At 41.5% G+C, this 26,801-nt stretch overlaps 1 protein-coding gene across 4 annotated transcripts in view; it reads left to right on the top strand.

Moving 5' to 3' along the window:
* The window catches only part of FBN2 (fibrillin 2), a 254,563-nt gene that overhangs the window by 133,939 nt on the left and 93,823 nt on the right, over positions 1 to 26,801 (top strand). For all 4 annotated transcript variants that reach the window (XM_084629192.1, XM_084629191.1, XM_084629190.1 and 1 more), the window contains exons 20-25: positions 3,082 to 3,201; positions 11,272 to 11,409; positions 14,445 to 14,495; positions 15,052 to 15,177; positions 22,992 to 23,219; positions 24,992 to 25,117. In XM_084629192.1, the coding sequence (XP_084485318.1) occupies positions 3,082 to 3,201; positions 11,272 to 11,409; positions 14,445 to 14,495; positions 15,052 to 15,177; positions 22,992 to 23,219; positions 24,992 to 25,117 (789 nt within the window). The remainder of the gene's footprint in view (positions 1 to 3,081; positions 3,202 to 11,271; positions 11,410 to 14,444; positions 14,496 to 15,051; positions 15,178 to 22,991; positions 23,220 to 24,991; positions 25,118 to 26,801) is intronic.

Below are 26,801 nucleotides of genomic sequence, written 5' to 3'. Positions count from 1 at the left end.
TACATATAGGTTGCATACTTTTTTTCAACAAGACCTCTGCCTCTTTCAGTGCACAGTATGGACCTACTCTAGGGATGAATCAGGTTGTTTAGAGAATGAGACTGTTGTCTATAGGAGCCCTGCTTCATTTGTTGCAGAAGTTGGAAAGTGTCGTGAATGTGGAAGGCTATTGCAGGAAGAGGAAGGGGGGGTCTCATTAAGGAAGCTGAATGTTTCCATGAAGAATTGGATTCTATCCCTGCCTCTGACATAAAGTTCTTGTGTGATGCTAGGCAAGTCACTTAAACCAAACTTCATGGATGGCCACTAATTGCATGTTCCTTGGGTGCTGACTTCAGACCGTTAGTCTGGTTTGCAGAAGTTCTGAACACTTGCAGCTCACATCAGTGGGAGATGTGCTGTGAACATATAAAGTGCTCTATAATGCTAACTACTCTGAAAAATCAGGCCGTAGGCATCTCAAATTGAGCACCTACAATAAGTAGAAACTTTTTGCTTTATATGTCTGGGCACATCTACACTTCATTGTAAACCCGAGTCCGTGAGACCTGGGCTTGTGGACTCAGTGTTTCCAAGCCCACGCTTGAGCATCCACACTGCATTGTAAATCTGAGTTGATAGTTGCTGGACCCTCAGTCTCACAGTCATGCTAACGTGTCCGTACTGTACTATGCAGACCTAACTTGGGGCTGTGGGTTGACATGTGTGCATACTACAAAATGATGGGACTTGGATCCAAGTCTCAGTAGGACTCTGGGTCTGAACCCACCCCCTAGCAGGATCCTAGGACCTGGTCCTGAGTGCTTGCAGACTGATTTGTGAGGGAACAAAAAAAGGACTTGGGTTCAGACCTGAGTCAGAGTCCAGGTTTAGTGTGCAATGTAGACATGCCCCCTGTGCCTCAGTTTTCTAGCTATAAAAGGAGGGTAATAATGTCATCTTTTATCTCACGAGGGCATTGTGAAAGTCAATTAATTAATATTTGCTGAAGCATTGAGATACTCGAGTGGTGTACACTATAGAAAAACCCATGAGGAAATTAATAATTCACTCTTCAGAGCAGGGTTTGAATAGTGTGCAGTAAATAAGATGCAGGGCTACACACCTACACAGCAAGAATAAAACAAAATATTGAATAGCTGTTCATCAAGTGGGCGCTATCCATCCTGGTGCACTGAATGAGGCAGGGTTCCTAGGGAACAAAATAACATGTGATCATGTAATTAAAGACTGTATCAACAGTGAACAGTATGCACAACCAGTATGCACAAGTGCGGCAAATTAATGTTGCACAGGAAAACTTAATTCTGGCATTTTCTAACTTTAGAGTGCTTGTCTATGCAACCTTAATGTCTTCAAGATTGATCTAATAAATCAATATATATTGAATATGTGTGTGTGTGTGTGTGTAATATACATATATGCATGTGTAGTATACTATATTAATAGCAAAAAAGAAGACTGCTCTGTTTCTCCTAGTAGTCCTTTGAAAGGGAGAAGCTACATGTCCTCACACAGTTGAGATACCCTCATCTCCCTATTTGTTTTTTCAGTTTTAAAGAATGCATAGCCATTGAAAGCAAGGTTCGCAGAAGTACCATTACATGCAGGTTGTCCAAAGTTAGTTCTATCTTGGGACTCATTTAGCAGGTGGTGAATATTTAAGATATCTCCAGTATCACTCTGTGATCTGCCTCCACCAAATTCCTTGTTCCTGCTAGTCATATGGGAACAAGAATATTGAATTTATTCTCAAAAGCAGCTGCTCTGTATACTAACATAAAGCATTGTCACTATTCAAAAACAATTCATATCAAGGGCCAAGTCTTGATCACTTTATTTAGTTGAATAGTCCCATTAAGTAAAGAGAGTGGGTTTTGTCCCTAAGTACAGTATGATTTGGGAGGACGGAGAGAGAAATCAGTTTCCTAAAGGTTTCAGATTTCTAGATGTGCTCCATCATTTTAATAACACAGGTGATTCAGTGAATAGTTTAAATTCATCATTGTTCTTATGACCTCAGAAGCCCATAAACAGATAAATGTGTAGAGAAATGAAGACTTGATATGGCATACTACACCAAATAGAAAATGAAACCTTTTGTACTACTTCTATAAAATAAGTGGAATAGTTGGTTTTCCCTTGAAAATCAGCCATTGGTACGTTTCCTGTTTCCAATACTTACCTCTGTCCTTTATTTAATTTTTAATTAATTTGTGTCAGGCTGTTTTAGGTTTATGGGCTTGGCATTACTGTCACTATTTGAGAACATAAGCATGGACCCAAACTGTTTAATTCCTGACCCATGACAGGAACTATCTGTTAGGATTATGAGTCTGATTTGATTTAGGATCCAAATCTAAAACAAAATTGGTGAACTTCAAAAAGACATAATTGGTGGTTGTTAGGAAGAATTTGCTGTTGTTTTTTTTTTAATTTAAAAATTAATTTAACTTTTTAAAAAAGGCTAATGCTGACAGCAGGAGTCTTATTCTTACATGTGGACAGGCTTTAAAAAAATCCATGTGGGTGAAAGTGAGAAGGAGAGTAGCTGGAGTGGAATACTATTTAGAGTATTACAGTTTGTCTTCTTTCTTGAGCACTTTCCAGGACTATGGAATTGCAGCCAGCATTGTAATACTTTGATTCTGACAAGGTTTTCTTAATTCTTCCAAAGCCTCATGGAGCCTAGATGACAGAAACAATAAGGCCTTTGTTTGTGCACAGCGTGTTGTGCCTGGGAATGCATTGCTTTCCATGGAAAAAGGGTTTTGATTTCTCACAGGACAATTGTAAATTATTCTGGAAAATGTTTTAGTCCAAATTCTTGGAAGTTTCTGTCCTTGTAAGAAAGTGTTAATTAAATAACACTTACAAAATATGCAAATACTCCTTTACATATGCACATACATACACAGTGCTTGCCCGAGCATACTCTGTACCTCATCAAATAAATAAATAAATAAGCCAGATTTACGAGACATTCTGGCATATTGTGGTTCATGGCTTCATTTATACAGCACAATATTTTCCAGAAATGCATGGCTGTCCTAATGGTACCTTTTTCCTTCTGGATTATAGATATAAATGAATGCGAAATCAGCCCGTGTGTCAACAGTGCCTGCAGGAACAATCTTGGCTCTTTCAATTGTGAGTGTTCACCTGGCAGTAAACTGGATTCTACTGGATTGATTTGCATTGGTGAGTGTATAGATAGTTTTATTGTTATTAACACAAAGGGAATTGATTACACTGATTAAAGAAACTGAGAAATAAACAAGAGAGTCCTGGTAATTTGTACTTGGTAGTAGACTAGCATATCTGACTGTGAGGCATTTTGGATTTACTTTCTGAATAACATTGCTCAAATCCAGACCAGTTTGCCTGTTTCCTTCGGAGCAGAGGATACTAACATAACAATTTCATTGATACTATTTCACCTACACAGGTACAGGCTGCTACGGTCCATGCATTTTATGATTGGTGAGAATCAATGGGGAGGTTTTAGGTCCATTATTGACAGATATTGTTGTTGCTTCTCTCCAAGAGAGCTAGATGTCAGTTTAACCAGTGGGTGGTTAATCTATTGCTTATACAGCCATAATTAAATGATGTTGGCCTTCCCAATTACTGCACTGCCTCACACCTTCCTTTTTTGGGAAAGGATATTAAGTAGGACATGTCAAGACAGTTCTGGATTCATCTGGAACACTCTTCCTGGATCTTTGTCTATCCGGTAACAGATATTGCTATGGTTTGGGGATAAAATATGTATCATATTAGTATCAGTGATTGATGATCTCCAGGTAATGAAAAAAAGTCAAGTGTCATTAATTTTGTTAGATTTAGCGGCAGCCTTTGAGATGGTTGATCACAAGGTGTCATTCGCATAGCTGCAGAATCTGGCTTTGGGGATATTCACCAATGGCTCTGTTCCTACTTTTCTGAAAGGTCTGAAAGCATGGTGTTTGGCAGACCCACATCCACCTCAAGTGCCCACAAGCTTCCATTTTGTCACCCCACTTGTGCAATATTTATTTGAGGCCAGGAGGGGATCTTGTGAGAGGAGTTGAGCTGGAGTCCCAGTGGTGTTAGGATGACACAAAGCTCTAAGTCTCCAATTTGTTTGATCCTGATATAACAGTTTCCTTGCCTTTCCAGTGCCTAGCTAAGATAGGAACCTGGATGAGAAAGATTTGTCAAACACTCAGTCCAGAAAAGACAGAGATGATACTGGTTAGCAGGGAGAAGGAATTTAAGGAATTGAGAAGAGTTTATGATCGTTCCTCTGATGGGTTGGTGTGTCCACCTCTTAACCTTAGATTACAAACCTTTTTGGTATCTTTGGACCCTGGACTTCTTAGATACCCAGGTAGCAGAAGTGGCTGCATTTTGGGCTGGGAGGAGAGGGCGCATCTGTGGTTAGCTAAGAGGTTGTGTTCATTCCTTCATGTGAACCTCACCACACTCATCTGTGCGTTTTTTCTGATTATTTTTTAAGCTTTCTCATGTTTCCAGATACAACACTGATGTGACATAATTAAGGGCCAATACTTATATTGATTTGGACCTTACTACAGAAGTAGTCCTGTTGATTTGTTTAGTATTATTTGGATAGTGAAGTCTGCTTAGCTTCAGTAATTGTGGCAGAAACTGGCCCTAAAGTGAACGGAAGACATTGTTTGGAAAATGAAAACAGACAAACATTGGTAGGAGGAGCCAGATATGGTTTAAACAATATATACATACATTCAATATATTAATAACTTAACCTGAAAGTGAGCATAATGGACCCAATGATGAAGTCCTCAAACTTCCACTGACTTTGATCTGGGTTCTGTCTGTATCAGGATTTAGACATTTATGTAACGATTAGAGTGTTTATGTAGGAGCAAAAGGGGTTTGGAGGCAGAGCAAAATTGACAAGTATGGATTTACAAAATTAGGACCTAATCCTATAATTTTTAGCCAGGCAAAATTGCCATTGGCTTCAGTGGTGTTGCAAGAAAGGCAATTTGACCTTGGTTATTCCTGTGTAAGGATTACAGGACATAAGCTCTTTTATTCTGAAAAAAAACTTGATAAATGCTCTTGTCAAATATAAGTAGGCTTGAAAGGATTAGATTTTTGTAAATGTCTTGTAGATTTCAGTAAATGTCTGTAAACATCTATTTAACCCTACACACACACAAACCAATGAAAAAATATTTCCATTGATGATGATCGAAATTTACAGACAGACAAAATAAAACTGCTGCCTGAGAACTTTAGAGTTTGATTTTAAGGATATTTTGTATATTTTTGACATCTGCTGTTGACAATTTGTGTATTAATCATTGTAATGCTTTAACTTTTTGAATCTCAGCATCTGTCATTAAATAATTGTCTGACCCCCACACCTGTGAAATTTCCTGCAAATATGGAAATTGATAAAAACTGAAAAAATGCTTAAAATCAATATTATCTGTCAAAAATTCTGCCAAACCTAAATAGACGCCGTTTCAAAAACAAATAGGCTAATGAAACAACTTTTCCCCCTGACCTCATGCCTACAATGAAAGGCCTGGGTCCTGAATGTATCAATACTCTCTTGCCCCATTGTTCTTTGCTGTGTGCTCCTGTCAGCTTTAAGAAAAGGAGTACTTGTGGCACCTTAGAGACTAACCAATTTATTTGAGCATAAGCTTTCGTGAGCTACAGCTCACTTCATCAGATGCATACTGTGGAAACTGCAGAAGACGTTATACATTAGACATCAACCCCAACGCCCCTACTCCACCCGCACCACACTGACAACATCCTCACCTTGTGTGGACTGGGCCGGGCTGGGGTTGGTGGTGGGATGGAGGTTGTTGGGGTCGTGGTGGGGTTCCTCGGGGGCTGCTTTTCCATGGGTCCGGATGGAGAGGATGTCGTCAGTGTGGCGCGGGTGGAGTAGGGGCGTTGGGGTTGATGTCTAATGTATAATGTCTTCTGCAGTTTCCACAGTATGCATCCGATGAAGTGAGCTGTAGCTCACAAAAGCTTATGCTCATATAAATTGGTTAGTCTCTAAGGTGCCACAAGTACTCCTTTTCTTTTTGCGAATACAGACTAACACGGCTGTTACTCTGAAACCTGTCAGCTTTGACACTAATCATAGAATATCAGGGTTGGAAGGGACCCCAGAAGGTCATCTAGTCCAACCCCCTGCTCGAAGCAGGACCAATTCCCAGTTAAATCATCCCAGCCAGGGCTTTGTCAAGCCTGACCTTAAAAACCTCTAAGGAAGGAGATTCTACCACCTCCCTAGGTAACGCATTCCAGTGTTTCACCACCCTCTTAGTGAAAAAGTTTTTCCTAATATCCAATCTAAACCTCCCCCATTGCAACTTGAGACCATTACTCCTCGTTCTGTCATCTGCTACCATTGAGAACAGTCTAGAGCCATCCTCTTTGGAACCCCCTTTCAAGTAGTTGAAAGCAACTATCAAATCCCCCCTCATTCTTCTCTTCTGCAGGCTAAACAATCCCAGCTCCCTCAGCCTCTCCTCATAAGTCATGTGTTCCAGTCCCCTAATCATTTTTGTTGCCCTTCGCTGGACTCTCTCCAATTTATCCACATCCTTCTTGAAGTGTGGGGCCCAAAACTGGACACAGTACTCCAGATGAGGCCTCACCAATGTCGAATAGAGGGGAACGATCACGTCCCTCGATCTGCTCGCTATGCCCCTACTTATACATCCCAAAATGCCATTGGCCTTCTTGGCAACAAGGGCACACTGCTGACTCATATCCAGCTTCTCGTCCACTGTCACCCCTAGGTCCTTTTCCGCGGAACTGCTGCCTAGCCATTCGGTCCCTAGTCTGTAGCGGTGCATTGGATTCTTCCATCCTAAGTGCAGGACCCTGCACTTATCCTTATTGAACCTCATGAGATTTCTTTTGGCCCCATCCTCCAATTTGTCTAGGTCCTTCTGTATCCTATCCCTCCCCTCCAGCGTATCTACCACTCCTCCCAGTTTAGTATCATCCGCAAATTTGCTGAGAGTGCAATCCACACCATCCTCCAGATCATTTATGAAGATATTGAACAAAACCGGCCCCAGGACCGACCCTTGGGGCACTCCACTTGATACCGGCTGCCAACTAGACATGGAGCCATTGATCACTACCCGTTGAGCCCGACAATCTAGCCAGCTTTCTACCCACCTTATAGTGCATTCATCCAGCCCATACTTCCTTAACTTGCTGACAAGAATACTGTGGGAGACCGTGTCAAAAGCTTTGCTAAAGTCAAGAAACAATACATCCACTGCTTTCCCTTCATCCACAGAACCAGTAATCTCATCATAAAAGGCGATTAGATTAGTCAGGCATGACCTTCCCTTGGTGAATCCATGCTGGCTGTTCCTGATCACTTTCCTCTCATGCAAGTGCTTCAGGATTGATTCTTTGAGGACCTGCTCCATGATTTTTCCAGGGACTGCGGTGAGGCTGACTGGCCTGTAGTTCCCAGGATCCTCCTCCTTCCCTTTTTTAAAGATTGGCACTACATTAGCCTTTTTCCAGTCATCCGGGACTTCCCCGGTTTGCCACGAGTTTTCAAAGATAATGGCCAATGGCTCTGCAATCACAGCCGCCGATTCCTTCAGCACTCTCGGATGCAACTCGTCTGGCCCCATGGACTTGTGCACGTCCAGCTTTTCTAAATAGTCCCTAACCACCTCTATCTCCACAGAGGGCTGGCCATCTCTTCCCCATTTTGTGATGCCCAGCGCAGCAGTCTGGGAGCTGACCTTGTTAGTGAAAACAGAGGCAAAAAAAGCATTGAGTACATTAGCTTTTTCCAGATCCTCTGTCACTAGGATTCCCTCATTCAGTAAGGGGCCCACACATTCCTTGGCTTTCTTCTTGTTGCCAACATACCTGAAGAAACCCTTCTTGTTACTCTTGACATCTCTGGCTAGCTGCAGCTCCAGGTGCGATTTGGCCCTCCTGATATCATTCCTACATGCCCGAGCAATATTTTTATACTCTTCCCTGGTCATATGTCCAACCTTCCACTTCTTGTAAGCTTCTTTTTTATGTTTAAGATCCGCTAGGATTTCACCATTAAGCCAAGCTGGTCGCCTGCCATATTTACTATTCTTTCGACTCATTGGGATGGTTTGTCCCTGTAACCTCAACAGGGATTCCTTGAAATACAGCCAGCTCTCCTGGACTCCTTTCCCCTTCAAGTTAGTCCCCCAGGGGATCCTGGCCATCCGTTCCCTGAGGGAGTCGAAGTCTGCTTTCCTGAAGTCCAGGGTCCGGGGCAAACTTTTTGGCCCGAGGGCCGCATCAGGTTTCTGAAATTGTATGGAGGGCCGGTTAGGGGAGGCTGTGCCTCCCCAAACAGCCAGGCATGGCCCGGCCCCCGCCACCATCCGACCTCCCTGCTTCTTGCCCCCTGACGTCCTCCCCACACCCCAGGGACTCCTGCCTCATCCAACACCCACTGTTCCCTGACGGCCTCCCGGGGACCCCTGCCCCATCCACCCCATCCACCCTCCTGCTCTCGGCCCCCTGACCACCCCCAGATCCCCCGCCCCTAACTGCCCCCCGCCACCCCATCCAACCCACCCCCCTTCCTGACTGTCCCCCGGAACCCCTACCCCATCTGACCGCCCCTGGACCCCTCGCCCCGAATTGCCCCTGCCCCTAACTGCCCCCTACCACCCCATTCAACCCCCCCCTCCTTCGTGACTGCCCCCCGGGACCTCTGCCCCATCCACCCCCCCGTTCCCCGACTGCCCTCCGCCACCCCATTCAACCCCTCCTCTCCTTCCTGACTGCCCCCCTCCCGGGAGCCCTGCCCCCATTCAACCCCCATTCCCTGCCATCTGACCGCCCTGACCCCTGTCGACGCCCCTGACCGCCCCCCGAACTTCCCTGCCCTCTATCCAACCCCCCACTGCTCCCTGCTCCCTTACCACGCTGCCTGGAGCACCAGTGGCTGGCAGCGCGGCTGCCCCAGGACAGGCAGCCGTGCCACGCAGCACAGAGCACCAGGTCAGGCCGGACTCTGCAGTCCCACCGCCCAGAAATGCTTCTCTGATATGACAGTAATGTGAAAGTGTATTGATAGAGTGAAAAAGAGACTCTAATGAGACTAAAATAAATAGACAAATACAGATATATTAGCATGATACTGGTCTCACACCAATTTTACTTTGGTGCTACCCCTGATTTATGCCGATATCAGAGATCAGAATCAGTCCTTATGACATGAGTGATCTGAGGGTTTTTTCTTTTTTTCTTTCCCTAATGATTAAGGATAAGATGAAGCCATGGATTCTGTGACTTTCAGAGCCCTCTGTGATATTTTCCACTCAGGGCAACGGGGCTGGAGCTGTCAGTCCATGGGCCAGAGCTCCCAGCCACTAAAGGTGAAGGGGGCACCCAGAGCTGTCAGCTGCTGCAGGCAGTGCAGGCCCCAGGGCTGTAGCAGAGGCCCCAGAGCTGTCAGCTGCCACGGCTGCGGGTGCTGGACCCCCCTGCCTCCCACACCAGGGCTAGGGCTCTCATGACCCCACTCAGGGCTCAGGCTTCAGTTGTCCCCCTGCCAGAACCCCGGCCCGCTGATGATTTTTAGTAAAAGTCAGACAGGTCACGGGCTTCCGTGAATTTTTGTTTATTGCTTACAACCTATCCATGACTTTTCCTAAAAATAGCCATGAGAAAATCTTAACCTTACTAATGATGATAGAAGTTATTTAAAATGTAATTGTTACACATCACATGGCATTTAAGTGAAAATGTACAACAGTTGTGTTAGAATAATGCTAACGATATAGTACCAAAGCTAATTTTATTGTTTTAGTGCACCACTCCCAATGTATGCCAGACTGAAGCACTGTTGCTGAATTTCGCTATCACCCTAGAATGAATGGGTCCAGTTTATCTGTTCTGTGGAGTGGGGACTTTGGTCTCTAAAGGATGGCAGTTCTGCAGCTATCATAAACACTATGTTTTAAAAAGCTGCTTTTACTCACTGGTTCATTTTACTTTCACATTAATAGTATTCCCAAATGAATGTATCCAGGGAGGACAATTTTGTAAATGGAGTTGTAGTCAGTCACCTACTGAGAAAGGAGAGTAGTATTTTTTTTTCAAGATGGTGTACTTGACTGGTGGTATAAATGCTACATTGCCATTTTGAGAAATGTACATACAATAGGGATACTGTCATTTGTTCTCTTTGAAATAACTTTCTATGCACTTCTGAGTTATGGTTTGTGAAATTCTGACACCGGTCAACCATAGTGCACAAAGCAGTAGGCTGCCATCTGCCTGTAGCATGGATATTTATTTATTTCAAGGTAGAATCAAAGAGATGCGAGTGGCAGAAAGAATGCTTTGATGCTGGGTAATAAATAACTTTCTCACCAGAAAAAAAGTCAGTGACTATCCTTTGTAAATTTTGTCTCTGCAAGAGAGATTGTGTAAAATAAAGGAAATTAACTCATAGGCTGAAATAAGGTAAGACCAGCAGGTTTTGGCTGGAAGATCCAGATGCAGCTGGTATGAGGAAAATCACCTGCTAGCTGTATAATTTAAATCATTTTGACAATAGCAGTTTCTCAGATATACCACCAGAACAGTATTTGCTGGAGGATTTCTGCCTACAGTGGACAAAGGGATGCAAAATGCTTCTGATAGTGCTACTAAAAACAAATCTACACAAAATTCCTCTAAGGCAATCTCTTCTACACCTTTTAAAGGGCATGGCCTCCAGCTATTAATAGGCATGACAGGGTGAAGGACCCTGATTCCATTTTCCCCACCTGGGGTGTCTAGGCATCGTTGGCAGCTCTAACAATACCGCACAACTTTGTGTTCTGGGAGCACAACAAACAATGGGTGAAATCCTGGTCCTATTAAAGTCAATGGCAAAATCCCATTGACTTCAGTAGGGCCAGGATTTACTTTGATTTTAAATGGATATAGGAAACATCAGAAGCTGGTCTATAACATTTTCTTTATGCCTACCCTTTTGAATATTTAAATCGTATTTGTGCTAAGAAAAATGTTATGACATAAGTTAACATCCTCTAACCATAGATATATTAAAGATTAATATTGGAGCATAGCGGTGTAGAGATAAATAAAAATACAGCTTAGTTCAGAGAAAAGTAGAAGAAATTGAATAACTCTTCCTTTTTGATAAATGTTCTTTCACCTTAAACAGATTTGAAAATAAAGTCTTTTTTTGGTTAACAGCTCCCGTTCTTTTCTAATCCACTGCAGATAGTCTGAAAGGAACGTGCTGGCTGAACATCCAAGACAGTCGTTGTGAAGTAAACATTAATGGTGCTACACTGAAATCAGAATGTTGTGCTACTTTAGGAGCTGCTTGGGGCAGCCCTTGCGAGCGATGTGAACTAGGTATGGTTCTAGGCTGTAATGTCTTCCAGCTTTCAGGGGGAAGGATAGATGTATCACTGGGTAAAATAATGGTGCCTCAATTGAATCATCTTTCTCATCAGAGTATTTTCAGTAGAAGAAGAATAAAATGAGAACAGTTGGTTAGTGTAACTTTTAACCCTCACTGTGTGAAACCCTTTGTAAACCATGAAGTCCGCCCATAAATTACATTTTTAATTGATTTCTACAAGGATGAGTTTTCATTCTCCCCATAGCGTGCCTGTGTGTGGGCAAGGTGAAGGTAGCAAAGAAGAGAAATATCTAGTGAAAAATCTGTATTCCTTCGGTTTCTTGAAGGGTCCAAAAATGCAGGTATTTAAAAACAAGCAACCTTTGTACTGACTCTGTTGCTGCTTTATACAGGGTTGTTTTAGCCATCTTGGTCCCAGGATGTTAGAGAGATGAAGTATGTAAGGTGATATCCTTTTTTGGACCAACTTCTGTTGGTCATAGAGACATACTTTCGAGCTTACACAGAGCTCTTCTTCAGATCTGGGAAACTAACTCAAACTAAGTTAAATACAAGGTGGAACATATAGTTGAGCATAAGTAGTTAACCATTCAGGGTGAAGTAGCCTGCTAACACCCCTCCAATCATGGATGGGGTGGGGAGGAGGGAGGCAGCTGGGGGAGGCGGGTTGTTAGTGGATTATAGATTGTTATAATAAGTCATAAATCAAGTGTGTCTATTCAGTCTGTGATTCCACCTCATGAAGTGTTCACCCATGGCTGATATGGTGTTTTTGCCTTTTAGCATTTTCCAGTGAGAGTTCTTTTGAGAATGTACTGAGTGGTTTTTGCCTTGGTTCCCTTGTTTGGATATCTTGGGAAACATGTATAAGGTTCTTGGGGTGGATTCTTGGGGGATGAGTTTGTAGAGTTTCTCTTGGAGTTGTTTGGGGGAGGATTTTATGATATCCTTAAATTCCTGGTTAAATTGTGGTGTGGGATCTTCTCTGAATTCTTTATAGTAGGTGGTGTCAGAGAGTAGTCTTTTAGCCTTGTTAATACAGTCATCGCGGTTGAGGAACCCAGGGACACCCACCATATCTGGCCATAGCAATCTTACTGAAGGAATTTTGGGACTCATAGAAACCATCTTCAAACCACTCAACAGACAAAGGGCCAGTTTCCTCCAGGACACAACTGACTTTCTCCACAAACTCCACAACATTAACAACCTCCCTCAGAACACCATCCTTGCCACCATGAATGTCACCTCCCTCCCTGCACCAACATCCCTCACAATGATGGCATCGCTGGCTGCCTCAAATGTTTACACGACAATGGACAATTCTTAGATAGCCAGTGCAAACACATCGCCAAACTCATCCATTTCATCCTCACCCAGAACAATTTTACATTCGACAAAAAACACTTTTGGCCAAACCATGGGAACAGCCATGGGTACTTGGATGGCTCCGCAATATGCCAACCTCTTCGTGTGCTGCCTTGAGGAAGAATTTTTGGACAAATGCACCATGCAACTACTGATATCGTTGAGATGCATCAATAATATTTTCATCCTCATTTCCACAACAACTTCAACAGCCACCACCCATCCATTGAACTCTCTCTGGAATTCTTCAACAGAAGCATCAGCTTCCTGGACATAACAGTCAGCTTCAACAATGGAACCCTGCAGACAACTACATACAAGAAACCCACATACACACCACAACATCTGTTTATCTAAAACCAGGCAGTCAGATACCACAGAATATGTTCCGAGAAAGTCAGGGATATACACCTTAACACACTCCAAACCACCTTCACCAAGAATACTCCACCAGAGAAGTAGATTGCATCATGGAGCAGGCCACCCAAATACCCTGAGGGAAACTATTTCAATACAGAAATAAAACCCTCTCTGACCACGCACTCCTAGTTGTCACTTACTACCCCACATTGGAACCCATATGGGGTAGCATCAAACAATTACAACCCATACTTAATGAGGACCCCATCCTGAAATAAATCTTTCCTGAACCCCTTCTTTTGGCCTTGAAATAACCCTCCCAACCTTTCCAAGCTCATCATCAGAAACAAGCTCCCCACAGACCAGGACACACCAACTCAAAGCAGTACCAGATCCTGACAGAACAACAAATGCACAAGTGGTGGGCATATCTCCACTGCTACATTGATCAACACCTCCCTCAACACACCTCTCAAGATCAATGGGTACAACACATGCCTATCACAACATGCAGTGTACCTCATTCAGTACACAAAATGCCCCAATGACAACTATGAGGGTGAAACCAGACAACCATTACGCTGCCCCCCGACCTTTTCCCCCTTATGACTGGAGGGGTGTTCATGGACTATTTCACCTTGAATGGTCCCTTGAAATGTGTGTTAGTGACTTATGCTAAACAATCTGTTCCACCTTGTGTTTAGCTGTGACACTGTGAATATGTCTACACTGCAATTAGACACCCAGGGCTGGCTCATGCTAGCTGACTCGGGCTCATAGGGCTCAAGCTAAGGGGCTGCTTAATTGCAGTGTCGATGTTCAAGCTCAGGCTGCAGCCCAAGGCAGTGACCTTTCCATCTTACAGGGCTCTACAGCTCACCCACCTTGTTTCTCTACTATTGCTGCTTGCAAAATAGCATAATTTCTAAATCTCCGAGCTTAATATCCTCTGGGACTGGAGATTGAAAGCAGGAATATTGTCTGAGCTCCCGATGTGTGAAAAAGGAAGGATCACAGCAGTTGCTTTAAGGAGCAGGACAAATGGGAAAGAGACAGAATTAATTTATATGCCCTTCTATCATTAAGCTAGTCATGCCGCTTGCTATTGAGATAACATCAGGGCATTTCTGCTCTTTCTTTTTAAATGAGCCCTTAATACTAAGAATATGCCACTGTTCCACTTTGTTAGGCCCTTAGTATAAATTTGAGGGGGAAAAGGTCACAACATTTCAGATTATGATTAACTATTAAAGTCGTATAATTCTGAAAATAATTGTTCCTTTTTTTTTGTTTCCAGATGCAGCTTGCCCAAGAGGATTTGCCAGAGTTAAGGGAGTTACCTGTGAAGGTGAAGTAATTCTTTCTTACTCAGGAGTGGCACACTTTATCCGGTTTAAAAAAAAAAAAAAAAGAGGATTCATTACATCCCTGTTGTTGGAGAAGTTAATCAAATTGACATTTGGTGGCTGCCATTACAGTCAATGGTGACTGTTGGAAAGTGTTGCCCTATCCTAAGGTATTGGAGAAGCAAAGGAAATCAAGGAAATTTCTGTTCAGATGATACAGAGCAGATGGAAACTTGATGGGTCCAGCACCCTCGGTTTCCCCCTAAATAAACAGAATCTCTGTTACTTTATCCACCCTCACCCCCAGTGCAGGAGACCTTTCCACAAAAAAGGAAATATGGCTGGGGGTGTGTTTATACCATGGTGATTCACAGGTGTTGGAACAGCCCCCAGGTGGCTGCCAGGTGTAAGAAAGAACAGTCTTCAGATCCTAGTATTGTATAACTGAAAATGTTTTGATTGCCGTGACATAACTTTAAATCCTCAATAAAGCTGTAGCTACCTTAATAAATTAAGAATGCAAATTTAAACTTCTTTTTATGCTTCATTTCACATCAGATGTAAATGAGTGTGATGTTTTCCCTGGTGTTTGTACCAATGGACGTTGTGTTAACAGCAGAGGATCATTTCACTGTGAATGTCCAGAAGGCCTGACGCTGGATGGAACAGGTCGAGTGTGTTTAGGTAAAAACATGGTCACCTCTTACTGTTCCTTAGCTCTGTGACTGACTTCTCATGTTCTTTGCACAGTTTAAAATAGTCCTATAGTTTCTGGAATGCACTGTTCCTTGAAAGGTATTTTTTTTAAGTTCATGTTTATATTTTAATTTGTGTCTGTTTAATACTCAACACTTCCGCCAGCTTAGGGAGGTCTATATAAGAGGTGCTAAAGATAGACATATCTGGTTTAGGGCTTGTTTTCACTGCAGTGTTAGCTCAAGGTCTAGCTTGAGTGTTGCCTCTACCCTGACTCCCTTGCACACACAAAAATCGCTCAGATGAAGAGGAGTTTTAAACTTGAGCTAGCTGGCCGGTCATAGGGTATGGGTTGAAGCTTGAGTACTGCTGATGCTCATGCTAGGAATGCAGTTGGGATGCAGCAGCTCTGTGCTGCTAATCCAAACACTCTGTGCTGCTCAAGTGTTGTTTTGCGGTATGGCTGCTCTCACTTGAGGTAGGCTTATCTGAAAGGAGATGGCTTGTCTTTACTGCAGTGTTAGATCAAGTTTTTAGATTTCAGCATTTAGTCAACAGAAGAAACTGACGCTCTGACACAGAAAAGAAGACCTTTAGGTATCAAAAAATGTAAACCTCTGTGCTTTAAAAAATTAACCAGTTGAAGCTATATTATTCATTGCTTCTGTTAACGCCTTCTTTCTTGAATTAGTTGCAAAGCATGTCACACATGTGGCTCACAGGGGCTAAGGAACTCATGTTCAAGCATAGTAGTTACAGCGAAATCAGCACATTGTTCTTCCTTGTGGCTCAGAAGGAAATACTAAGTTTAATACATACTGCAGCTATTGTAGGCATGTGATTTTCCTAATCAATGAGTCAGTGTTAACATTACATTTTATAGTTTTCTAATGGCCAAATCTTGAACCTGTTAGCAAATCCTGTGGGATAGGACTTTGTCCCCTAGAATTGCAAAAGTGATGGGACATGTAATTTTTATCCGCAGTCCAGAAGTAGGGCATGGCACACCCTTGCAGAAAGGTCATAGCTTATACTTCTGGATTAGGGGAAGAACAGTGGACCTGATCTGTCTCTGCCTCGTGTGCAGTGTGATACACATAGAGCCACACTGTTTTAGGACACCTAGACCTTCTGGAAGATTATCAGTTTCTATCTGGAAATTCAGGTTCAGAAAGCATCATTCTGCTTTTGGCAGAATACGTTTTCAGTGCTCGGTAATCTGCACTGCCTGGCTGTCTGTTTCCAGGTGGAGTGTAAGGTAATGATTTGACCTATAATGTCCTAAAAGTCTTGGGACCTGCCTACCTGAGGGACAGCCTCTCTCTCTCTAGGTCATATTACCACAGTTATGATCAGAAAAAGCCTTTGATCTTGATTCTCCCCATTGTAAAAGATAGGGTCTGCTTGCAAAGCATTCTCTGTAAAGGACCCTTTCCTTTGGAATGCTCTGTCTCCCAAGGTCTGAAATAGTCTTCATATGTTGATATTCTTGGCATGCTATGAAGCCCATCTGTTTTCAGGATGTTGATGAAGGGCTGAGAAGAGGCAGTTGAAGGTGGGATTTGCTTGGTGGGGGTTTTAGTCTGTACTGGTCATGTGAATGATGCGATCTAATGATGTAGGAGATGGGGTGTGCTGCTTTGGTTAATTTTTACTTTATACCTCCTTTATTATTATTGTTTTTAAATGTCGGTCCATGGTGCACAGAGCTTTCAATGTGCTCCATTTGGTGTGGAGTTTATATAAGACTGACATCTAAATAAATAAATATAGAAACTCTTTAGAACTCTACCGTAAGGAAAGGGGCCTGTACCCATATCTCATCATGGTGAGTTGTAGAGACTCACTGCAGCAATTCCAAACACTACGAGGGGAGGTCCTGGACACAAGGGTCTCTGTAGCTTTTGTATACTTTTGGTCCTGATTGCATACATATGCCTCAGGGTGCTGTATTAAAAACAGAGATAGTATCAGGAGTTGGATATGAAATCTGAAGTTGTTCCAGTAGAAATGAGAATATTTTTCAATGGATAGAAAAGGAACATTTTTTTCCATTAGAGAACCTGCATTTTACATAACCGAGAAGCTATAAAACCTGCATTCATATGCCCCAAACTCTTGTATCATATTAAATAAGACTTTTACCTTGTAATTTAAATGGACATTTATTGGCAAAAGCTTGGCAAAATACAGTAATGGACTTAGGTGATTTGTGATTAAGTACATGTTTAAATTAAAAGTCTGAAACATTTTCATGCCACACTCTTCACCTCTGTCCAACAGCTGTGAGCTTCACACTGCTGCTTGCAAATTCCCTGTTTGGAAATGGAACGGGACCAGTGGATGCAGATGGGGAAACTGGCAGCCAAAGAACTGTGCACTTTGTATAGATTCTGGAGTTTGTGTGGCTTTAGTGGAGTTAATGCAGTTCTGGTGGCTGAAGTATGAAGAGCAACATTTTTACTATTTTCTAAGAAAGGAAAATTATTTTTTAAACTGAGCATTTTGTAGAAACCAGCTGATTTTCCTTTTTGGATTTTTGGCTTAGAGTGAAAAATGCATGTAGTTAAAAATTGAAATCAGGTTTCTGGCAGGTACCAGGAAAAATAATTTAAAATTAATTATTTTATTTCAATTTTTAGAATGTCTCAGCATGGATGACTGTGGCTTTCTAAGAGATTGTCCAAAGTGACATGCTCCAGTAGTTTTAAATTGTCCTAGTTTTTCAGCCACTTTCAAATTTGTGAGCTTATAATGCTTTTTGGAGGGCTCTACTGCTTTATTGTTATAGCCTTACATTTGCACTTCCTGTACATTTCTCCTAGGGAACTCCCATTCAGTTGGGAAGTAAGACAACCAGAATGTTGTTATAGCAGCTCAAAACATATTGAATACATTTAAAAATGTAATATCCAAAGAGAGAGAGAGAGAGAGAGAATTAGAAACAACATCCCATTTGGGAGTGGAGGTGGGGGACTTAATTAAGAGGGAAAATTCCACTTGTCAAGTCCAGGAAACAACAAAATAAACCTGTGCTGGGCAAGTCAATGGACTCGGGCAAGAGAAGTTTTCCTTAAAATTATTCCAGTATGGTACATTGGGGTATTGACTTGCCTTGGAGGCTGTGGACTGTTGATGAGGGTATAACAAGCTGGCTTACAGTTTCTGTTACCAGGTTTAGGGGGGTTTTCTTCATAGAACGATATTTCCTCTGATATAGTGAACTTGAGAGAATATATATTTTATATGTATGCTTACTCTTAGTTTAATTTTTGTTTGTTTAGGGAGCTCCACATCCACTCTGGCCATTTATATAGGTTCCTGCTGGGGAGCTGAGCTCTTTTGAAAATCTGGCCCTTAAAGCTTGATTTTTTACAGGACATGTGTAGAATGGTTACATGTATAATAAGCTCAAGGACAGGGAGGGACTGCAGTATTAATGGGAGCACTAATGCTCAGCTGCTTTGTCACTCCTGCATAGAAGCAGATGTAAGACTAGAGCAAGAAGTGCACTGCTAATCTTCTCATTAACTGGATAAGCAGTACACTTAGGATGTCTCTGACATGCCCATGCCCTATACCCAATCCATTTTTATCACAGTAAGAGATCAGCAGCAAAAGCTTTTGAGACTTATTTTCAGTCATTTTAGAGGACTCTGCCTAGTGTTTAACCACACTTGCACCTATGTGTACTCTTCACTCAGGCTTGAAAGTGCAACCCACCTTGCACTCCCTACTCTGCATCACACCTGGATTTGCAGGATCAAGGCCTTCATATTTTCCTTTACTTTAAGAGCAGTTGCCATGCTTCAAGGAATTCCCCTCCACCCCCCATTAAAGACTGAAGTTGAGCAAGATGGCAATCCTGTTCATTCTATGTTAGCTGTAGTTCTATTTATGCTATTAGTTAGCAGCAGCTGATGTGAATAAGTAATTTGCTTTTCAGGGGGAGAAGGGGAGTTGAAGATAATGTAGAGTATCTAAGGGTGAGGAATTGTTGGAGCGGGATTTGAGTTTTTGCATTGCCTGATTTGCTGGTAGTAGTTTATAGTGAATTATATGTTGCACTTTAGTAATTAATTCTGGGCATTAAATCTATTGTATCTTTAAGTTATTTTCACTTATAGCATGTGGCTTGGTGCTCTTTTTTTTAGCATGTGTATATAAAAATCAAAGCTTTGATAAGAACTCAGATATGCATATAGTGAATGTTAATGTATCAAAGTAAAAGGAAATAACTCAAAATCTAATCTAGCAAATATGTTTGTTTCTGGTATGGACTTCCATTTTCCCATATTTGTTTGCTCACAGAAAATCAGGATGTGTGTGTGTGTAATTGGCATCTTTATGTAATTTTGTACAGTAGGTTTGGCTTAGACTTTTTTCCATGCTTGGTAATGTTATTCCCAGCATCTGTAGGAAAGGTTACAAGGAGCAGTTTGATGCTTGCAATTGGTGGATGGAGGTGAGAACTGATAGGAGTGACTTTGATTTTAAAACAATATATATTACAACCTTATCTTAAGTCCACCACTTCATTTTGCCAGGGTTTAACCAATAAATGCCAGTTTAAATTACATGGCATAAGTCTTCTGTTAGACTACCTAGGCAATTTGGGCTACATGATGCATTCCTGAAGTAAGTTTACTTGCTGCAAACTGCTTAATGTACTACAGTGGTTTTAATAAAAAGAAAAGAAGTACTTGTGGCACCTTAGAGACTAATCAATTTATTTGAGCATAAGCTTTCGTGAGCTCACGAAAGCTTATGCTCAAATAAATTGGTTAGTCTCTAAGGTGCCACAAGTACTCCTTTTCTTTTTGCGAATACAGACTAACACGGCTGTTACTCTGAAACCAGTGGTTTTAATGAAAGCAAGTATGTATTAGCAATGTGGTCGCTCGGTCGCATGAGCAGAAAATAATTATACATCTTGAGGGGTCATGGAAACCATGAGGATTACATTTCCAGTTCTTACATTTGTGCTGTAAATTGTTTTAAATCAAGATGCTTATACAGGAAATTTACACAGGAAATTTATATTATTTTGAAGGATTTGCATGGAAAATATATCTATAACTCATCTGTGTCATTTTTAGCTCTTCCATCTTCTCTCATCAGTCCTTCATTTCCCCTGTTGAGCATTAAAAAAGCCAGACAATGCTTATTAAAACCTAATTCCTGGTCTAGTCTGTCATATGACCGATTCATACAACATATTTTGTTTTGGAGCTGTAGATTGGTTTTCTCTCCATATCAACAGCGCTCTTTGTATCCTAGTCTGAGTTGTGTTACTTACACAGTGCATTTGTCTTCATGTTTTGCCTTGCACACTGAAACTGTCCCCCTTTTCTGTAGAATACACAGTTTCTTAAGGTCTAACCTAATTCCCATTGATGTAAATGAGTATCTTTCCATTAACTGAAGTCAGTGACAAAAGTTCTATTGGCCTGAATGGGCATAGGAGCAGGCCCTTAGTACTTACACTATTCTGCAGTTGCTAAATCATACACTGGTACTGGCAGAGTTCTGGAATGCTAACAGAGCATTGTCACAGATTTGTCCATCAGGTTTCAATTTGGATGTTTAGAAAAGTAAATCTGGGAGGAATCTGAACTGGAAAGGGAAATCAATAAAATTAAATGCAGGATTATGAGTTCAGAAGAGTCAACCAGACCTTTTTTGCTCTGTTGAAATAAATAAAGATGTAGGTTAATAACAAACTTTGGAATATGCTGTTATGTATTTTCTTGAAACTTCTATAACTCAATGCAGAGATTTGATAAGCCCCCTGCCGTGCCCTTTGGGCTTATACAGCTAGCCAGATACCTCTAGGAAATGGGTATTTCCAGTATGCTTGGAATCAGTACGTATATGTGGATGTCTTGGTGATGACGAATCTTTCAGTAAACTTCTGAACAATATCATAGAGGCTTACAGTAGCGTGTTTTCAACATTTCTATTACGAACACTATTTGTCAGGTATTCATGACTTGCACTTAAAAGTTCCCCTCCAGGCTAGAAATGAACATTTAGCGCTTAGCTATAAAATGCGTTTTTTATATTGATTTAATCCTTTAAATTAAACAACTTTCTTAAAAAAAATTTGAGTTATTTCTTGGCATGATGAAAAAATGCATAAGAAATTTGTGAAAAGAGGGAGACATTCTGACATGCTTTACTGGGAGATTTTTGGCATGTTTGGTGTGTATAACACTGTGCAGCTTATTTTTAATGGGTGAAACAGGTAAGCTTGGAAAAACGTACACATGCACTTTCTGCCTTAAAATACGCGCACACACACACACACAACTACATATGTAAATTAGAGATGTAATGCTTCTCTAGATAGTATAGTATGCAGATGTAGATTTTGTAGGTCCAATTGGTGTATGTACCTTTTTGGTAGATCCACCCATTTGGATACACATTAGAAAATTTGTCCCTAAATGTGAACTTCCATTAAAGTATTTTAGGGTTTTGTTTTGGGTTTTTTTTTGTTACTACTTTGAGCTATTAACACAAGGCCAACAAAACCTAGCAGAACCTGCACCAAATTTTGCTTAAACCTGTATCTAAAATCTTCTGAATTCTTCATGGTATTAATCCAATATCACCAATTTTAAAGAATAGCTGATTTTTACTATATATGCCATACCATATTTATAAATTAGAGTATCTTTGAACCGTGAATAAATATACTTCTGCTTCCTACCAAATACACACAAACAATCAACGGAGCACATTCATATCATGGCAACACTATATCTTGATGTTGTAATAATGCAAAGGTACATTTGCATTTTCAGAGTAACAGCCGTGTTAGTCTGTATTCGCAAAAAGAAAAGGAGTACTTGTGGCACCTTAGAGACTAACCAATTTATTAGAGCATGAGCTTTCGTGAGCTACAACTCACTTCATCGGATGCATACCGTGGAAACTGCAGCAGACATTATATACACACAGAGATCATGAAACAATACCTCCTCCCACCCCACTGTCCTGCTGGTAATAGCTTATCTAAAGTGATCATCAAGTTGGGCCATTTCCAGCACAAATCCAGGTTTTCTCACCCTCCGCCCCCCCCCCCACCCACACACAAACTCTCTCTCTGCTGGTAATAGCCCATCCAAAGTGACAACTCTCTTCACAATGTGTATGATAATCAAGGTGGGCCATTTCCAGCACAAATCCAGGTTTTCTCACCCCCCCCCCTTTCCTGGGGAGACACACACACACAAACTCACTCTCCTGCTGGCAATAGCTCATCCAAACTGACCACTATCCAAGCTTAAATACAAGTTTAACCAGAACGTCGGGGGGGGGGGGTGTAGGAAAAAACAAGGGGAAATAGGCTACCTTGCATAATGACTTAGCCACTCCCAGTCTCTATGAAGTGAGCTGTAGCTCACGAAAGCTCATGCTCAAATAAATTGGTTAGTCTCTAAGGTGCCACGAGTACTCCTTTTCTTTTTGCTAACATTTGCATTGAAACCTTGTGATCTGCACCTCTCTGGAGATACTTTTACTCAGTGTGAAACAATACAAATCTAGAAATCCATCAATAATGTAACATTAACAACAATACATATGCATCTGTGTAGTTCGTATGATGGAATAGCAAGCACGCATGTTGGTGTCTCAAGCACAGATCTGATCTTGTACTCTCTCTCCCTAGAGCTATAAAAGGCTGAACATCATGCATGCATAATTCAAAAATAACTGTTTATAGAAAATTCAATAAATTTAGCAAGGTTACTCTGTAACATGGTATAATTGCCTTTGTTGTATGAAATGTGCAGATATCCGCATGGAGCAATGCTACCTGAAGTGGGATGAAGATGAGTGCATTCAGTCTGTACCGGGCAAGTTTCGTATGGATGCCTGCTGCTGTGCTGTTGGTTCTGCTTGGGGCTCAGACTGTGAGGAATGTCCTAAGTCTGGCACCAAAGAATATGAAGCTTTATGCCCTAGGGGACCTGGCTTTTCCAACAGAGGAGATGTTCTAACTGGCAGGCCATTTTATAAAGGTAAAATCCATACTTCGCTGCACATAGCTTACTGGAGTTGAAAATGGGTGTTATTTGTATCTGTCAATCCTTAAAGGGAAAACACCAAGGTTTGTATGATTAGAGATGTTATCAATTATATAGCATTAAAATTAAAACATAACAAATATTAGTTCAGATAGTCATCTCCTTCCCCTCCATATGGGGAATGTGTTTTGTGGCAGCATTCTGGATATACTGGAATGGGGGTAAGATGAGAGTCTGGGAAGCCAAATCAAGGCAAGAGATTAGGACGTAGTCACGGTTCTTGAGCATGTGAGTGGAGAGGGATGGATATGTTTTGGAGATGATGTAGAGGAAAAACCTGCAGGATTGAGCAACAGCATCCATTTTGGATGAGAAGGAAAAAAGTGGCTGAGATGATACTGAAGCTGAATATTTTGGTTTGAGAAGATAGTGAAGACAGTACCAGCAGTGATAGAGAAAGGAAGGGGAAGGCCACTGCCCTTCCCCTCTGCATGCTGCCTAAGTGGCTCTTGCTTCATTCTCAGACTGAGAGGGTTGGAAACTGCCTAAGGAGCTGGAGATGAGATATTTATTGATGCCCGAGTGAGGCCTGGGTTGGGGAGGGAGAACTGTGGATTGTTACATTCTTGGAAGGTATATGTGTGGCCAGAAGTGGGGTTAGGGGGGATGGAGGTGAGAGGTAAAAGAGGACAGAAACACTAGTTTCTCCCTCCCACAGAAAATTAAAGACTTGAAGTAATAAGGATATTCTCACCTTTTCTATCCTGATTTCATTTTTATGGTGAGATCATTCTGAAATATTTTTGAACAAGCAAAGCCTTTGTCATGAAAAAAAACATATTGTTTGGAGGAACTTTAACATTTTGTCATTATGCATAACCATTCATCAGTTCTGATATTTAATTGTTACTGTCCTTACTCAGGTAAAACTATTAAATTCAGTGGAAGTTAGCCTGAACAAGGATTAAGCACTAGTATTTTGTCCAGGATTTAGCTCTGCTTTTCTGTGCTTATTGTTTTCTCTTGTACTTGTACCAGCACTTTCCTCTGCACATACTGATGTCTCCAGGCTACAGTTTGGTTCCATAAAATGGATGCTTCTTAGTTAAGGGTATTCATCCAGTAGAATGGTACCTATAAGTAATGTGTAGTGCTCATCAGAATGTGTTTAGGGCCTGAGTGGCTCTTGTGTGTACACAAAGAGCCTCTTTTATAAGCCCTGTGGAAGGTCTGTTACAATTGCAGTCCCTGTGCTATGGAGAATGTGAGGACTGCTCGCTCCATACATTGCAAGGGACTATTTTGCCCCAACGAGGAGTGAAAGTATGGGACTATAACCCCCGCCATTCCACTATACTAGTCTGCAAAGCTGCTAAAAAGTCCTCATTTGCTCTGGGAATCTTGGAAAGAGTTTCAGGGAGCCGCAAACTTTCTCACCAAGTTACACCTGGGCTGGCATGGCTCCTCAGTGCTTCTTAGGCTGTGTTTTATAGGCACAGTTTATTGCACAGGGTTTCCTCATTCCCTTTCCTGCTTTGTTTTGAATTCACAACCTCACAGTGGTAGCTGAAGTTCAGTTTCTAAAAAAGAATGACTTTCAGCAGCAGGAATGAAGCAACAATGTCTTACGCACTGCCAGGTTTATTTTGTGAGATAACAAAATGGTGTTCAGTATACACTGTGTAGAAATGAATGGGAAATTACCACTCTTGACACAGTTTCCTTGTTAATCATTTAAATGTTCTGTTTTATTTTTTTTTTCATAGATATTAATGAATGTAAAGTGTTCCCTGGTATGTGCATGAATGGCAAATGCAGGAACACAATTGGAAGTTTCAAGTGTAGATGTAACAGCGGGTTTGCTTTAGATATGGAGGAAAGAAACTGTACAGGTAAGTCTTACATTTTCCCCGGTGTTTAAAGGAAGCTGCATCCATTTTGCTCACTATCCAGACCTTGCAGTTCGTGGGAGTTTTCCCCTAGTAAGAAAGGCAAAATTCGGCTGTTAGTGTGAACCTCTTGAGCTTCTCTTTCAGTGAGGGATTCTCTAATAATTGTGTCTTCTGATTTATTCTCATACACCAAAACTTTGTTAAATTACTGTTAAAGTTGCTTGAGTCAAACTCCTTGAAATGAAATCACTAAAATTCAAGAAAATCACCAGTTAAGGCAATATTAACATCCCTTACCACCTAGGCATCGTAATACCAGGTGGACTCAGAGACTCCTTACTTCCACCACAAACTTACTTTCATTTGCAAAATGCAACCACTCAAAATGCTTATGTCCAGTTCCTTACAATCATGCTCACATATGACATCAGGCATGATACTGACAGACATATAATATGTATTATTGGTACTTAAAAAAATCTGAAGTCAGAGTTAAGCTAGTAAGCTTGTGTGATTGAGGACCTGGATGTGTGCATTGTGAGGGATTGGAAATGAAAGCGGTTTTATTCTGGAGCTTAGGAATCTCTGTGTGTGTGTGTGTTTGGGTTGTTTGATGTGTGTGTAGTAAGGCACGTGAGGTTGGTCTGGATGTTAACGTTCCCTTTCCTGGTGTTTTCCTTGGTTTTCTAGTGATTGTATTTTTAAGTTAATGAGAGGTCAGAGAACATTTTTTCACAAAAGTTTTTTTTTTCCCACTTTTTCATCGACATTTTTTTCAGATGAACATTTTCTTTCTGACCAGCTCTAGACTTAATGATCTTTTAATGTGTGTTTGTGTTTTAAATTACTAACAAAATGGGATTAGTGGGCAAAATCTGCAGGAGGCCAACCGTGCAATGACATGAGAGGCCCACTGCAGTGAATTTCTGTCCTGCAGACTTCTGCATGTGGTATATGAATTACTGTTGTGTTACACAAAGGGGAGCGAGAGGAAATGAAATGGAGGAAAAAGGGAGAGGATTTTATCCATGGTGGAAGTGTAAAAAATGTGTGAAGTGTTCAAAGATTCCCTCTTCTCTCTGTCTCCCCATGTCCCTCCTCATCCCTGCCTCCCCAGCTCCATGTGTGTGTCTGCCTCCTGCAACTCCTCTATAAACACTTGAATTTGTGCATTCCTAGTTCTCTGAACCACCTATCCAGATACCTCCTCTCTACAGTTCCCTGACCACTTCCATACCTGATGCCCACAGCCCCCATTGTGTCCCATATGCTCTATTCCCGTCTTCTTCACCCCATCTTCCTTGGACCTCATGGAGATCTACACCAGTTCTCTGCTTCCCAATCCTCCACACTTCTCTGGGCCTCTTCCATTAATCAGTTCAATGTTTTCATCTATCTATAACCCTGTTTTCTGATTTCTTTTCCACTTGTAAACTTTTTATAATTTTCCATTGTTTTACACATTTTTACAGTATTTAAAATCATTTAAAAAAGAGACTTCTGTATATTAAAATAATTAATGGGACCAAGGACTGAGGGTATAGTGGAAAGCACGAACCAGGGAGCCAGTCTGGGTAGAAGGATTGGAGAATCGGGTGAGGCAGTTGGCTAATGAGAAAGGCAATGGCCATTGGGCTGAGGAGTCAGTGAGGAGCATGTTGCTCAGCTGTGCTCCCCAGTCCTG

The sequence above is a fragment of the Lepidochelys olivacea genome (assembly GCF_965140295.1).
Source record: "Lepidochelys olivacea isolate rLepOli2 genome assembly, chromosome: 5".
In the NCBI taxonomy this organism is placed as follows: domain Eukaryota; kingdom Metazoa; phylum Chordata; order Testudines; family Cheloniidae; genus Lepidochelys; species Lepidochelys olivacea.
Note: the sequence above shows the minus strand (reverse complement) of the source record. Positions and strands in the feature narration are given on the sequence as shown.